The sequence below is a fragment of the Hakea prostrata genome, chromosome 3 (genome assembly GCF_041222555.1).
Source record: "Hakea prostrata isolate BN-2017 chromosome 3, UWA_Hpros_2, whole genome shotgun sequence".
Taxonomy (NCBI): Eukaryota; Viridiplantae; Streptophyta; class Magnoliopsida; order Proteales; family Proteaceae; genus Hakea; species Hakea prostrata.
The window spans coordinates 4,834,339-4,850,271 of record NC_142602.1 but is presented as its reverse complement, the minus strand read 5'-3'; the positions used below and the strand labels follow the sequence as shown (position 1 = coordinate 4,850,271).

General features: G+C 41.4%; 1 protein-coding gene across 1 annotated transcript in view; it reads right to left on the bottom strand.

The window, feature by feature from the left end:
• Window positions 1–15,933, bottom strand: part of LOC149020223 (formin-like protein 20) — a 45,022-nt gene that overhangs the window by 18,920 nt on the left and 10,169 nt on the right. Inside the window, 6 exon segments of the mRNA XM_089148326.1 lie at window positions 4,669–4,763; window positions 12,200–12,281; window positions 12,414–12,464; window positions 12,542–12,622; window positions 14,151–14,192; window positions 14,387–14,485. Of these exon segments, the coding sequence (XP_089004452.1) occupies window positions 4,669–4,763; window positions 12,200–12,281; window positions 12,414–12,464; window positions 12,542–12,622; window positions 14,151–14,192; window positions 14,387–14,485 (450 nt within the window).

Sequence of the window (15,933 nt, the reverse complement as noted above, 5' to 3'; positions counted from 1 at the left end):
CGTATGATAACAATAAGTTACAACCAAACAGATGAACACAATAGAAGAGCAACCCAATGCATGAGGCTCCCACCACTGATAGAATAAATATATACCTGCATGAAGATATTTGTGTATTCCTATTTCCTACCATATAGTTAAGTTGACTAAGTGAGAAGCATAAATTTTGAGCAGAGCAAAACCTCAGAAAGGGGGGTGAAGAGGAGAAGGAAAGAGAAGAATGAGGAAAAACAAATATTAATGGTAAACACCCTGCCAATCTAATCCACACATCAACAGCAATCAAGAACTAAAATTCCAGGGCTAACTCGTTCCCTAAATAAACCAGCAAAATCTCTGCAAGTGTTTTTTTTTTCCCCCACTCAAATGTCCACTTCAAGGGGTATATGATGGCTATTGGGGCTTAAACTTGCTCTCCAGGCTATTTTAGGCCTTTTCAATACAGTGGTGCCCTCAGATTTATGAGAAGAAAAAAAGTCTAAATGAGATTCCTGTTTTGGAACACAAGTGGTAACAGCTATGATAAGTAAAAGGCTGAAATGCCCTATTATAAGCATAATATATTGAAACAAGGTAATCAACTTATACATTCGTGTTCAAGCAAGTCTATGATAACACAAATATTTCCAACAAGGGACAAATGAAATGTGTCTGACCAAGAATCGAGCAAAAAAATCAATGAAAGCTGAAGAATGGAGCTTCCAGCTAAGAATTAGGCAAAGTGTGTACAACTTGGCAATATCTAGTAGGCATAGCTTGGTGAGATCAAGTTGAGACATCTTGATCAAATTGAGATGGGAATCTCTTCTGGTTTAAAACCTGGTCAAACCAACATATCAGTTCGAATGGCAGATTTCAATGATGAAGAGAAAAGGCTAGTTCTCTTTTCATTTGAAAGAGGAATGGATGTCTTATTGAGAGTGATTACGGAAGAACCTTTTCATAAGAGGAGAGCGATAGGCCAGTTTGAAGAGCCAGCTTGAAAATGGAGAGGTCATTCATTCATAGCAGAAAAAGCGCCCACTCACTCGTATCTGAAAACACAGGCGGGGGCTCTCTATCCAACTAGTTTAGTTGATTCTTATCGAGTTGAGACATATTGATCAAATTGAGATGGGAATCTCTTCTGGTTTAAAACCTGGTCGAACCAACACATCAGTTCGAGATCTCAACTCCATTGAGACTTTGATGAGTAATTTCATTATCCTGATTTGACCATAATCCCCGTTTTGCCTTCCTAAAAATGCGAGATATCTCATGACTCCTTGATCTATGATCAACAGTAAAGTCTACTTTCCATGAGCATTATGAAACCCCCTCTCTAGAACGGAGGGCTGGGGGAGAGGAACATGCAGCCAGACATTCTGACATATGCCATTATTTGTATGCATTTCTTGATTCATTCTCTCAATACGAAGATTTCTAAATCTAAATTTGTTTCCTATATTGAAAATCTATAATTTTAGTCTAACTTTGTATTCAACGTACAAATTCCTATGTACCTTGCGGAAACTAATGCAGTTTCATAGAAGAAATAACTTTGAATATCAGACTAACCAACTGATGCCAACACCATCTAGGATCTATTTGATATCATAAAGGAGGAAGATGGAGGATGACATCAATGTTAACTAAATCAATATAGATAAAATGCTTGGGACGAAGAAGAGAGACAAATGGAGGATGACATCAATATTAACTACACCAATCTATTTTTTCAACCCTAAAACTCATAAATTCATTACACTCCTATTTATAGAATCAGATCAACTGACTTCAGGACTCAAAACTAAATGAATAACCATTCTTTCAAGTTACCTATAAACAAAACAACAACGTCCCATCAACCTCCCCCCCCCCCCCAAAAAAAAAAAACCCTCCCCAAAAAAAATCATTACCCCAACTAAATGGGTTGGCTAGATGGATAACCACATGGGACCCACACAATATTATACAGGTACATCTGTATAAAGAATTAAGATCTAAAATATGGGCTTAAAAGACAGGCCCACTACATTGCCCAAAATAGAAAGAACAGGTCCATAGATGTCAACAATGGGCCAAAATAAAGCATTCTGCGACCCAATTGGACAATTTTAACAGCATCAAATGCCTTCCAAGAGTTGGGACAAAATATAATAGGTGCCTCTAGGAGAACCCACAAAAATTTGGACACCATATCTAGGTGACCACCTTCCAACTATAACCACCGCCAAGGTGATGTAGTCAAGAATATGTTCAGAACAGGCAGTCCAAATGGATAAAATGGATATTAGGTCAAAAAATAACAGTTAAAGATATGAATGATTGGTTTATGTCAATTGGGTGTTGGCTAAGTAATGATGAAAGTCTGATAAAATTTTGGATCTTCTTGTGACTGCAACCGTGAAAGCATCTGTCGCTGTTCTTTTCCAATTGAATCAAGTTACCAATGCTGCTATGAGGAAAACTTGAAGGTTGTCACAGATTCTTCAAGCCATTCACTGCTGGATGTTTTTTAGCTGATTCTCTCAATAGAGTTGGCCCTGTGACTGCTGCGTGGGTTCACTACTCGATGCAGCTTTCTAATTCTTTACCACTACACCCATTCAAAAATTTGCTGGATTATTAAGACTGCCATTGCCTTCAACCTTCATTAGATCCACCTGTTCACTCCATCCACCTGCTTTACTTAGGTGACTTTCTATTTTCTCTCCACCTTCATATTCACCATTCCAGCCTTCAGAAGTTGTTTTGTTCTCCATCAGTCAACATTGCTCGAACAGAACTTGAATCAATTTCAATGGTTGGTTTCATATCTTCTCACAAGGTTACTAATTCTGGTTTGCTTTTATTTTGGTGTTGTGCCTGAGTTTTTCTTACTGAATTATAGGAGCTTAACAGCATAATTGGTGCCACAACCCTTGAGTATGCAGTTTATATTACAAAAGACCAACCAATGAAAAAAGAAAAGACAAAGAGGAAGCAGAAACTCTTCGAAGAAATATTTCCTCTAACATTAGCTCCAGCCCAAGATTTAATTATTTTCAGAGCATCAATGCATAGAATCATGGCCGAACAGAGACAGAGCTTCACTTTGAAGCATTGAAAAAAGAGCAAAGTACATATAGACACCCTGGATTTGTAATCAATTACATCTATTACCCCTGGGGAAAAAATAAATTACAAATGCCCCCTTACTGTTAAGGATTGAAGTTCTTTGATTAAAAGACAAGGGAAGGAAGGGAAAAAAAAACTGTTAAGGATTGAATTTAAATGATATTGTCATCACTAAATAAAGATCCCAAATACTGATTATGCCCTTCTCTATTCACGTGTTTTTTTAAATGCCAATTTTACCCTCATCCCTCTATTCTATTCTCTCTTCTCTCTCTACTCTTCTTCTGCCTTCTCCTTCCTTGGTTCCGGCATCACTGACCTCACCAAGAGCAAAGCCAGGCCAGCCAGCCACTCTATTATCTCCCAACACCAAGCAACCAAAGCACTCTTGTTTGTCTCCAATTATCTCTGTTTCTACGATCTTCCCTTCACAACCCAAAAACAGAAGATTCTTCCTTGCTTGTCAAGCTCCAGATTCAAGGTAAGACCTTGTGCCTGCATTGACTGATGGGTTCGTCTTAGTTTGCTAATCTATGATAGTCTGTTCATTGAGTAATGGGTTTTGCAGGTTTTTTATTCAATCTTTTGAATTATTTCTTATTTGACATTAAAGAGGATTTATTGAGGAGGCATGCCCAATGATTTCAAATCTGGGAACTCTCATGTATGTGGGATTGTCAGTGGATCCTTGCATGTGGGAAATGGAATAAATTCAGTTCTCCTAATGTGCAAAATATATCCGAGATCGCCGTGGGTGAAGAATTCGCCTGCATGGTACTCAAATCTGGGCAAATCAAGTGTCACCGAGCAAACACGAATGTTGTCAGAAAGTAGCCAAAGGGGAATTATAACTCAATCGAAAGCCTGTGCCATTTCAATGGATGTACCAAGGAGAATTGCTGGGGTCGAATTGCCAGAATCTTTACTGGGAATTTCATTTCATTGGGCTTGGGAGACAACCGTGGCTGTGCTATTCAACAAAATGATAAAGTTACTTGATGGGGAGAACACCATTTTGGGCTGATGGAAAGCCTGCAAAATGTCTTTTCTACCAATTACACGGCAGAATCATGTTTTCTGTGGGTCCTTTTTTTGCAGAATTATTCGTTAATTTGTTGGGCTGCCTCGTCGACTAGATTTGGGGTTCCCATCCTTTACTTCGTTGATGGCTCGACACCGTACTTGGCCACGATCACCACTCTTCCCCAGTAACATCAGTCTTGCAACTGCAAGGCCCGAGAGTATCTGATGGTCGGGGGTGAGGCCGGTGCTGTCCCAAGCCAAGTAACAAGAGGAGAGAGAGGAGAGAGAACAGAATAAGGGACGAGGGTAAAATTAGAATTTAAAAGAATACTTGGATAAAAAAGGTAAAACCGATATTTCAGATATTTGTCTTGTGACGACATCATCATTTAACTTCAATCCTTGAGAGTAAGGGAGCAGTTGTAATTGATTTCTTTCCAAGGGGTAATCAATGTAATTAATTGCAAACTCGGGCTCTATATGTAATTTGCTCTCTAAAAAATAAAAATCCATGAAATGAAATGAAAAATCATGAAGTATCAATACCTTACACAGGTAATGCATTAAAGTCATCTTGCTGTTAGAAGCACGTGTGTCGGTAAGTTTTAGAAGGCTGTCCAACTTGAATCCGATCGCAGAACCTGTACACACTCAGATAAATTAATCAGCAGCTCACCACATGGAAAGAAGAGAAAAAGGGGGGGGGGAATAAAAATAAAAAACCAATATGGCTATGTTTATGGAAAACCACCAGGACCAGATTTAAATCTGATTGTTCTCCACTTCTCCTTTCTTCTCTTTTTCTTACATTGTGCGTCAACTTACCAGTTGCCACTTGAGTAGGGATAGCCCTGGGCACTTGCTATGGTTGTAAATGGTTTTCTTGATTCTTCAGTTAAGGGATACCAAGGGGCAGTTGGGTGATGTTTATCAGTAAGTTGTGTTTTGTCTTTCCATTCCCTGAGATCCTTGCATGTAATATTTCCTACTTTTCTTCCCTTAAGGAACCTTTTCCTTCTTGCTCACCAAAAAAATGAGAAAAAAAAACTCCTCAGTTAAAACTGCAAGATCCCCATCAGCACTTCTATTTTTAGACCTCAGAATTAGATGGCCCCCAAACCCCTCCCCCCCCCCCCCCTCCCACCCCACCAAAAAAAAAGGGAAACATAGTTATAGGTATGGATGTAAATGATAACTGAAATTCACCTCTGAATCTGCATTCATATCCATTTAAGGTATCCCAAATCTGTCTGAAAACTAATAGGATGCAGATATTGTAATATCTCTTTCCAACAATTACTATTTGATCAATTAATTATCCGATTATGTCACCGTGTTGGATTTTTCTTGATATTTTTATAAATTTTTATCTAACATGATGTGATTATTTTCTAAATTTTCTAGTAAAGTAGATACAAAAGAAAATCAATGGTAAAAAATGTAAGAAAATCAAAGACTCAGGAGAGTAGAAGATTAGAAAATTGTTAAATTTTCAAGTCTAAAGTCTCAACCCTAAACCTCATCAATCATTGAAAAAGTCAATGGGAAGTCAAAATTCATATTCAACCTGTGTACACACCTATCAAGAGAATCTATATTAAAAAAATATCCAAATACCATCCGAGTCCGACTGAATCCATCTGAAAAAAGATCAATATTATCCAAATCTGTCCTAATACAATAGGATGCGTATATGGTATTGCCCCCGGTGCCTAACTCTCCAAGGAATAGGTAAATCGTTAGTTCCTAGAGTCTCACTTCCCCCATTCAGCCCCACTCCTGAAGGGATGTCGCTCCCCCTTTTTCTCTTTGTATTTGCTTTTGCCTTTTAATATAATTCTTTATTCACCCAAAAAAAAACTATCTGGTCTGAATTCGATCTGTTACATCCCTAGACTTACAAGGATGTAACTAAGAATATATTTTGATCCTCCAAAACTCTGGAATTTCCTTTTCTAGATAGTCCATCACACCACTGCTGAGGAGATTTAGTAGTCGTATCCCTTCCACCCCAACCAAGGATTCCTCCACTAAGAGAATCAAATGATGCATGTCTCTCATCCTTGAGCAAACCTGTTCGTATTTGATAGGTGATGGGTTGCATCAACTAGATGAAAATATCATATAAGGGACAACCAAACAACGGGTAATCACCAATTCCATTCCCTCTCACATAACATGCATCTTTGGATTTACGATCCTCCAGATCTCAAGTTGTCCACATTAAGAACTGTTGAGAAAAACATTTGACTTTGCTTGGAACCCTCCCTTCCAAAAATATTTTTGGAAAAAAAAAAAAAAGTAGTACCCAGTGCACAAGGCTCCACCAAAGGGGCTGTTGAAGATCACAATACGCAGCCATACCCCTGCTTCCGCAGAGAGGCTGCTTGCAGATCCTCTTAACTAAAGGAGGTTTTCTGACTTATCAAAGTTTTTACCGTATAGACCATAGACAAAACTGAGAAGAAACCATCTCAAAACAACCCTTGATCATAGTTGTCAAGGCATCACCTAGATGTCCAGGGCCCTTCTAAGGGTCTGGACATCCAGGTGTCACCTAGTCACCTAGGCTATGCCTTGTTGCCTTGCTGTCGCCTTGGTTTCCTTCACCCCATCACGAACCCTTGTCGCGTTGGCACTTGGCACTTGGCACCTTGACAACTATGTCCTCAATGTTTTTTTTTATGAATAAATAATCAATTAAAAGATGGAAAACCAAAATACAGAGAAAGATCCCAAGAGACAAGATCAAGGAGGAGGATGAAGATGGGAGTTGAGCCCCCAGGAAACAACAATGAGCATGTTCCTTGGGGTGTCAACAACCGGGGGGATGGGGCTAGCAGAAATTTTAGAGGATACATCAAAGTAAATAGCATTCCAAATAGTGTCAATAGAGCGGGATTTGGAAGTCCAGCAACGGAGATTTCGCTCCCACCAAAGATGGTGGACTGTGGCACCAAAGACAAGCTTGTCAATGTGATCACAAATAAAGGAACCTAAAAAGTTACTCAATACCCAAGACCAATCCCGACTAAACCCAAAGAAACAACGGGAGCGGGGCCAAATGAAGTTAAGGGCTTTTCTCCAAAGGGAATCAGAGAAAGGGCAAGAAAAAAACAAATGTTCAGTGTCCTTGGTACCATTCCAGCAAAGGATACAGTTTGGATTCACAAGGATGTGGCAGGACATGAGGAATGACTGGGTTGGAAGAGCTATGTTTAGGGCTCTCCAAAGGGTAAGAGAATGGCAAGGAATGTGACTTTTGAACCAAACCAAGGGGGGCCAGGGAGGGGAAGGGGAGGGAGTGCGAACCAAGTTCCAAGCTGAAGAAGTGGTAAATGATTTAGTGGAAGAGGGAAGCCAGATAACTAAGTTGTGGGAAAGAGAAAATATGGGGGGAGAGAATTTCAGACTTGCGTGAGACTCAGGTGAAAAGAAGGGACCTAGGAACCACTAGAGATGAAGTGGGAGAGGGGGGTAGATTTGGGAATACGGGTCTCATAAGCAGTGCGGGGGGTGAATAGGTTGAGAAGGATCCCCATCGGATGCCATGGATCAAGCCAGAAGGAAGTAGAGGAACCAAAAGAGATGTGGATGGTAATTACAGGAAGAGCCCGAGGTCTAAGAAGAAGAAGCTTCCTCCAGGTCCAAGAAGGATTAAGAGGGATAGGGGCAGTCCAGAAAGAGTCAAATTTGAGAAGGTGAGAGTGGACCCATTTGACCCAGATGGAGTCATGATTTGTGACAATTTTCCAAATGAGTTTTGAGCAAGGCGGCGGAATTGACTTCTTGGATTCTACAAATTCCTAGGCCCCCCTCAGATTTGGGCTGACAAATGTTGGACCAACTAATGGGGTGGAGGAATCGCGTAGATTCCTGACCCTTCCAAAGAAAAGCACAGAAGAGAGATTCCATCACCGATGAAATGGCTTTGGGGATTGGGAAATTGCCACACCAATAAAGGTAGGAAGATTGGAGAACAGATCGAATGAGTTCCACCCTACCGGCGAATGAGAGAAGCCAGCTTTTCCAAAGCTAGAGACTCTTACAAATATGGTCCAACATGGGGGAACAATGATGGCGAGAGAGCCTACCCAGGATAAGAGGGAGACCAAGGTAGACAACAAGGAAGGAGCCAGGCTTGAAACCTGAGAGATTTAGGAGATTAGAACGCAGGGGCTCAGACACTTCAAAAAGGAAGAGAGTAGATTTGTCAAGATTGACCCTAAGGCCAAAGATGGATTCAAAAAAGGAGAGGGCCGAAATGATGGAGATGGAGCTATGATTTGCTTTGGCAAAAATCATGAGATCATCAGCAAAAGCGAGATGGGTGAGATTGAGGGCTTTACATTTGGGGATGGGAGAAATCAGGAGCTGATCCGTCTTGGTTTGAAGGATACGAGAGAGCACCTCCAAAGCCAAAGAGAAGAGGTAGGGAGATAGGGGGCAACCTTGGTGAATACCGACATGGGAGGGAAAGAAGGCTGCCGGTGAGCCATTGGTTAAAACAGAGAAGTAGGGAGTGGAGATGCAGATCTCAATCCAGTGGATGAAGGAAGGAGGAAATCCCATCGCCGAGAGAACATCACTGATAAAATCCCAGTGGATGGAGTCGAAAGCTTTGTGGAGATCAACCTTGAGGAGAGCTGCAGGGGAGTGAGAGGATCTTTCAAACCCCCTGACAATTTCTACACAAAGGAGAATATTATACGCAATACTTCGACCCGAGATGAAGGTTGTTTGGTTTGCACTAACCAGGTTTGGCATAACCATTTTGAGCCGATTTGCAAGGATTTTGGAAATGAATTTATAAAGGAGATTGCAAAGAGAGATGGGGCGAAAATCCAAGACAGAAGAGGCCCCAACCTTCTTGGGGATAAGACAGAGGAAGGTTTGATTGATAGAAGAGAGTTGGGAAGGATTGAGAAAGAAATTGCGAATAGCTTGGATCAGATCAGCCTCAATGAGATCCCCAGCACAAGAGAAGAAACACATACTAAATCCATCAGGGCCAGGGGCTCAATTAGACTTGTGGGAGCGGATGGCTGAATGATCTCATCATGGGAAGGAATAGAGAAAGGGAGGGGAAAGATTGGGGGTTTACAAATTTGTTGAGAAGACCAGGGGGAAGAGGGGGGCTGGGTGAGAGGGAAGAAGGAGAGAGACGATTTAAGAAGTAAGAGACCACCTCGGCTTTGATTTCCGAGGGGTCAAAAATCCAAGATTCTGTGCTAGAAAGAAGAGCAAGAATGGAGTTATGATTATTGCGAGCTTTAAGAGAGCGATGAAAGAAAGCAGTATTGGAGTCTCCAAGCTGAAGCCATTTGATTCTAGCTTTTCGCCGGAGGAAGCTCTCTTCAAGGGAGACGAGAAGATAATTCCGAGGAAACATCTCTTTCATTTTCCGCAAGCAGAGGAGAAAGAGGCATGGGAATCCGGGAAGGCAGAGAGCCAGTGATGGTTGACAAGGAAGCGGTCAAGTTTTGAGGCAATTCTATCTTCACCAATACGACAGTTGTGCCAAGAGAGAGAGTGGCTCGAGCAACAAAGATCAATGAAGCTAGAGTCCTCGAGACAAGAATTAAAATCATCTACCGCATTCGGATTAGGAGAGCGCCCACCCACCCTCTCATGGGAGAAGTGAACAATATTAAAATCCCCCCCCCAACACCCAAGGGGATCACAAGGGAAGAGGACAAAGATCGAATGGAGTCCCAAAGAGGGGCACGCTCGGAGGCCCAATTAAAACCATAGACAATGTGAGAAAAAAGGGGGAAGTGGCATTGGAAGGGAAAATGGATAGTTGCATGAATTGGGGAGAAGAATCGATGAGGGAGATATTAAGGGAGGAAGGATCCCAAATGACCCAGATTCGACCACTTGGACAATGGGAATAATTGGAAAGAAAAGACCATGATGGGGCTAAGAATCTAGCAATCCGATGGAATTTTCAGATTGGACATGAGTCTCAAGGATGGCACAGAAGGTAGCTTTAGAATCCAAAAGGAATTTCTTGACATCTACCTGCTTTGCAACAGCATTAAGACCTCTAACATTCCACACAAAAAGATCTGACTTATAAAAAAGGGGGGGATTAGCGATTAAAATTGGGGTCAAGAGAGGCAATATGGTGGGGCAAGTGGGGAGAAAAAGGCTCACGCAAGGGGAATGCCAAGGGGAAGGGGTTTCAAATATGTTTGGGTCAATGGAGGAAACTGAATTTGGAGTTGAAGGTTCAGTTGAGAGTTCAGATGAAGGGATTGGGTGTTGGGAAGAGGTAGAAAATTTTTCAGGGTGGAGGTTTGAGGTGATGGGGTTCGGTTGGGCAAAGGACAAGGAAAGTCAGGTGGGCTCAAATCCTTAGAACTGGAAATAACCGAGGACAACGTGGGCTGATTGCCATTTGGAGAAATAGGACCAGAAATTATTAAAGACCGATTGGGCCGAGACCCATTAATCTTTAAAGGCCCAAGGGAAGAAGAGCTGTGTTTCAGGATGGGCTTGGGCCCAGAAGTGTAAGGCAGTAAGTTGAGGGAAAGAGGGAGCTTGTGTCGGGACTGAGTACAAAAGGTGGGGCCCAGCTGAAGGAGAGAGGGTGTTGGTAAAAGGGGTTTTGAGGTAACGTGAGGGGAGAGGTTTGGGGATATCGGGATAGGATTTGGGAAGTTGCAGGAGTCGCTGGACGAGGCTTTAGGAGTTTTGACAGTCAAGCTATCACCCTTTGGGAAAGGCAGGGGCATGAAGTCTTTGGGATGAGAACCAGGTACCTCTGTAGACCTTGCAGGAGCTCTAGCGGCAGCAGCAAAATCTTGAACAGGAGTAGAAATCTCAGAAGCTTCGCCGCCTTCATCCGCAGAGTAGTAGACAGGTATCGCAGACTTCGTCGATAGGTCACCATTAGTAGGGTTGATGAAGATCGAGACAGGGGTCAGCAGATCAAGGTCTGGAGCAGCTTTTTTCTTTCTTCTTCTTCTACGGTACTGGTTGGTGACCGGAGATACACTTCCGGCGACTTTCAGTGAACAATCAGAGGTAGATTTTGCAGCGTTGGTTGGAGCAGAAGTTGCAGCAGTAGTTGGAACAGAGATTATTTCAAGAGCATCAATAGTTTTCATTTTTAACAGAGAATCTGGTGTCTTCAGCAGGAGCACTTGTGGGAGCACTTGCGGCAGCAGCACGATCGGCGGCAGGGGCTATATGCTTTGCTTGTTGGAGAGGAGCAAAGGAACAGCCAGAGGAGTCATGACCAAAAGACAAACAAAGGTCACAGCAAGGAGGAATCCAATCGTAAGCAATAAATTGGTTATACTTGAGGCCAAGATCGTCAACGATAGTAACACAAGAAGGGAGATCTTTTGAGGCAGAGAAGTCGACACATATCCTCGCATAAGATAGGCGAGACATTTTCAGAGTTTTTGCATCAGTACGGAGAGGTTTGCCAATGGCAGATCCAATTCTACTCAGGCAATCAGAGTTCCAAATTTTGAGAGGGAGACCTGGCAAGTTGGTCCACAGGGGAAGAGAACTGAAGTCGACCTTGCATAGAGGAAGTGAGGGGGTCCAAAGTTTGAGGAATAGAGGGGTTTTCCCCACAAACCAGGGAGATCCTTCAAAAGCACGAGAGCAGCAGTCAGGGGAGTCGAATTTGAACAGGAAATACCAGTGTCAATGAGATGGATGTCCAGGAGGCCATAAGCCTTCCATTGCTTGGTAAGAGAAGATTTTAGGATGCCAAAAGGGGGTGGGGGGCCAAGAAACTGGCCGAGAATTGCAGAGGTCCATCGCTGGATACCAACAGCAGTAGAGTCAGAAGGGCAATGAGCAGTTGGGATGGAGTCGTTGGTGGTGGAAGGGATGAAGGTAAGGTCAAGAACCCTAACTTGCATTTTATGGTCCATGATAGCTTGTCTATATTTATTGTCACTTTCTAATGAACCACAATCTTAGCACGAGTACAAAATATAAATATGTAAATGACAATAGTAATGATGTAGTTTCTTAAGTCACATATACAACCAAGCAACTGGGAAAATTTTAAGCAGTAGATAGCTTCAGAGCATTTCAGAAAGTAATATACCCCTTGCAGTTCCTTGGTTTAATGTATTTCCAAGATATAGAATTCTCTTCAGAATTTCCTTCAATTTGACTGAACTTCGTACCTGATTAAACATTCCAAAAACATTAAGTATGAAGGTCACAATTAATTTTAGAGGATGAATGCAATTTAAGTATGAAGGTCACAATTAATTTTAGAGGATGAATGTAAAATGTCAAGACCATAAATAGATTACCTCATCACATGCAGAATTTACGCAATTCAAACTGTGTCTAAATTCCGTAGTCTGCAGAAAAGTTCAAGAATCAGGCAACAAGTAAACTTTCCAAACATGCAGAAAAATATTAGAGGGCAGCACTGGACCTGAGTGACAAACTGAATCTTGAAGGAAAACACTCGTAATTTCGATTCTACCCGTGGCACCTTCATCAGCTCCAAAAAGAACTAATACATAAAAAAAATAAACTATCAATTTCCAATATAACCAAGACATCAAGAAAAAATAACATAACATCATAAACGTAATAATATAAAGACTACAACATAGCTTCCCACAAACACAAGAGTAAGAGGGAGGGGTGGTCAAATTCAATAATCTGCAACATCAGCATCCAGACTGAAGGATCAGTTACCCATCAGAATCCCAAGGAAAGGTCTCAGGCATGTAATATCAAGGCAAAGAGATAGTGCTAGTCCTCTCATCAAGAGGCAAATAGAAGCGAACGTATAGTAAGTCCAAGTGATATATAAGATATAACGTATTACAATACAAATCACAAAAAGGGGGAAAGGAGACATCATGAACCAAATTATCTTAACTACCAACTAACGGAGTAACTTGCATGCCATTTGTCCATGTATCTGATAACCTTTCCAAAATTGTGGCTAGGCATCCGATAAAATATTATGGCTACTTCATCCGCTTGGAATCTCCTCCGCTCCCCCCCTGTCCCTTGGTCCCACTTGGTTTGGTTCAAAGGTCACATTCCCAGTCATTCCCTCACCCTTTGGAGAGCCTTCAACAATGCCCTCCCTACCCAATCCTTCCTCATCAGCCGCCACATCCCTGCCAACCCTAGATGCATCCTTTGCTGGAATGGTTCTGAGGACATTGACCACCTATTTTTCTCCTGTCCCTTCTCCCGTCACCTTTGGGATAGAGCCCTTGCTTCCATTTGGCCCCACTCGAGGCGCTCACATGGGTTCGATTGTGATTGGCTTTGGATTTCAAGGAATTATGCCGGTCTCTCCATCTACGACCGCCTTGGCAAGCTAGTCTTTTGTGCCGCCATCCATCACATTTGGTGGGAGCGCAAACTTAGAAGATGGACCACCAAATCGCGATCCCTAGATCTGATTTGGAAAACCATCTTCTTTGATGTTTCATCTAGATTGCTCTCCCTCCCCCATCCCCCAATTGCTGACAGCCCCAGAAATAGGTTGATTGTTAGCTTCTGGGGCCTCAGCTGCTCCTTCATCTCCCCCTCTTGAGTTCCCTCCTCCCCCCTTCTTTCTTCTTTCTTGTTTGCCCTTTATTTTTCTGTTGTGCTGTTGTTGTTTTTTAATATATTATTCATTCACCCAAAAAAAAAATATTATGGATATAAACTGTTCAGGTTACAGTCTGTCAAACTGGTACTCTATTCATTGGACAGCAGGGACTGATTGTGGGGCCACTAATCAACATATCAAGCAGTGAAGTCTCCACATCCTTCATTGGGAGCCAATTAGCCAAATGCCCATACCATCCAGGAAAACATCCTTCAATGGGAGCCAATTAGCCGAATGCCCATACCATCCAGGAAAACCTCTCAAAGCAACTTTACAGCAATATAGCAAAGCCAACACTATACATTTAGAAAATTTTACCAATATTCTGCTACATATGGGAATTAAAAATGTCAGCTCAAAATGCGAAATATACCACTAAAAAATAAGACATAATTTGGACAAGGAAACAGACTTCACACACCTGTTCACACTTCCCAAGAATTTCTTTATTGCCACTGTAGTTCTGCATAAAAGCAAAGGGAGGAATACCAGATCAAATATTTAAAGCACATTACAAGCAAGAGATAACTTATGCATGTAAAAGAATCATGGAATGTCCAGAAATCAACAGAAGAAACTTATTTTAACAGGCAGCAAAAAGAAAAATTCATCAGAATTTAGAAGCTCAAAAAAAGTGGATTGACTATATATCTTCACCTTCAGTTGTTCCATCTCTTCTTTCGTAGGACAGAACTTTATAAGATTCTCCACCGTATCAACATCTAAAATTGAATCATCCAATGCTAATGCTGCACTCTGCAAACATCTACATGGTCAGCTAACAGGATTATTAAAGAGGACAAGGTATCTAGTTAAGCTTAAAGCATCATACAGCATGTGGAACATAAAGACATGGAGGGGATGGGAAGATAAGTATTAAATGTATTGGCATTCATTATATAACTTGAGCAAGCTAGTAAGCTCACTAAGAACCAAATTGTAAAACAAGGTAACTGGGGGTTGGGAGATAAGCGTTAAATGTATTGACATTAATTATATGCCTTGAGCAAGCAAGTGACATTACTAAAAAATCAAATTGTAAAATAAGGTAATTGGTACAAGACGGAAACCATATCTGTAAATGATACAACTACCATAAAGTAACTAAAATCTTTGGGGATTTAAAAAGTTTGCAGGATATGTTCCTTTCTACGGATCAAGAAGACAAAAGGGAGGGGGTGGAACTTGTTTTTAACGGCAGTTTCACTTCCAAACCTTGCTTTGTTAGGATCGGCAACACTCTCAAGGCCTGTTTCTTCTATGATTTTCTGTGAATAACTCATCATCCTTCCAATGCAATGCTCTTGGATGAAAAATGGCTAAACAGAGAGTTATGAGTTTAAGTGCGTACTCATATGATAGGTGAGGATGGATGACTAATCTCATCCTAAACCTATCTTTCATGTAAGAATATTGGGATGGAACATCTGTACTTTGTCAAGGTTTCCCATAGGTGTTCTAAAAGTTTAGATTCTCCCTAATATGTAGGGCAGCTGGTTTAGTTCTGGCAACTTGCCACATGGAACCAGAGGTATCTGCCTGTAGAGAATCACACAATTGTCTATTTTGTGGCATTTTTGTGATCAGAGGAATTTCAGACAACCCAGATAGATTCACATTGATAAGGAAGAATATGCAGAAAATCTTAGGGAGGGTGTTTCGTTAAGCAATGTTTGATTGGTCACAAAGATTTTTCATCAATTTACTGTTCCAGAAAGTGGAAAAGTGTACTTTCACAATCTACCTGTAGAGAGGATAGTGGAGTTGAATATCATATTCTGAGGATTTCATGGAACTTAATTTTAATTGACACTCATGGCAGACTTAATCTAATAGGGGTACTTCGCTATTAGTTTGTTTATTTTACCTCCCTAGTTATGTTAGTATTGAAGAGGTATTGATGCAATTCCAAACATTATAAGCAAGATAGTGGAATATAGCAAAAGAAACTGATTCTCTCCCCAAGCAGTCCATGCTTCGTCTCCTCTCCTCACATCTTACTTTTTTCTGATTGGCATTATCACTTTTAACCATGGTGGGAGATCTCGGCGAGATCTCACGAGATATCTCGTTTTTTCAGCTTGGCAAGACGAGATGGAGGGCGAGAGCAGCGAGTTGGGATATCTCGCTCCAGATCTCGCCATATCTCGCCCTGGATCTCACTGGAACTCTCAATTTTCACCTTTTTTTGTGGATGTTGGCTG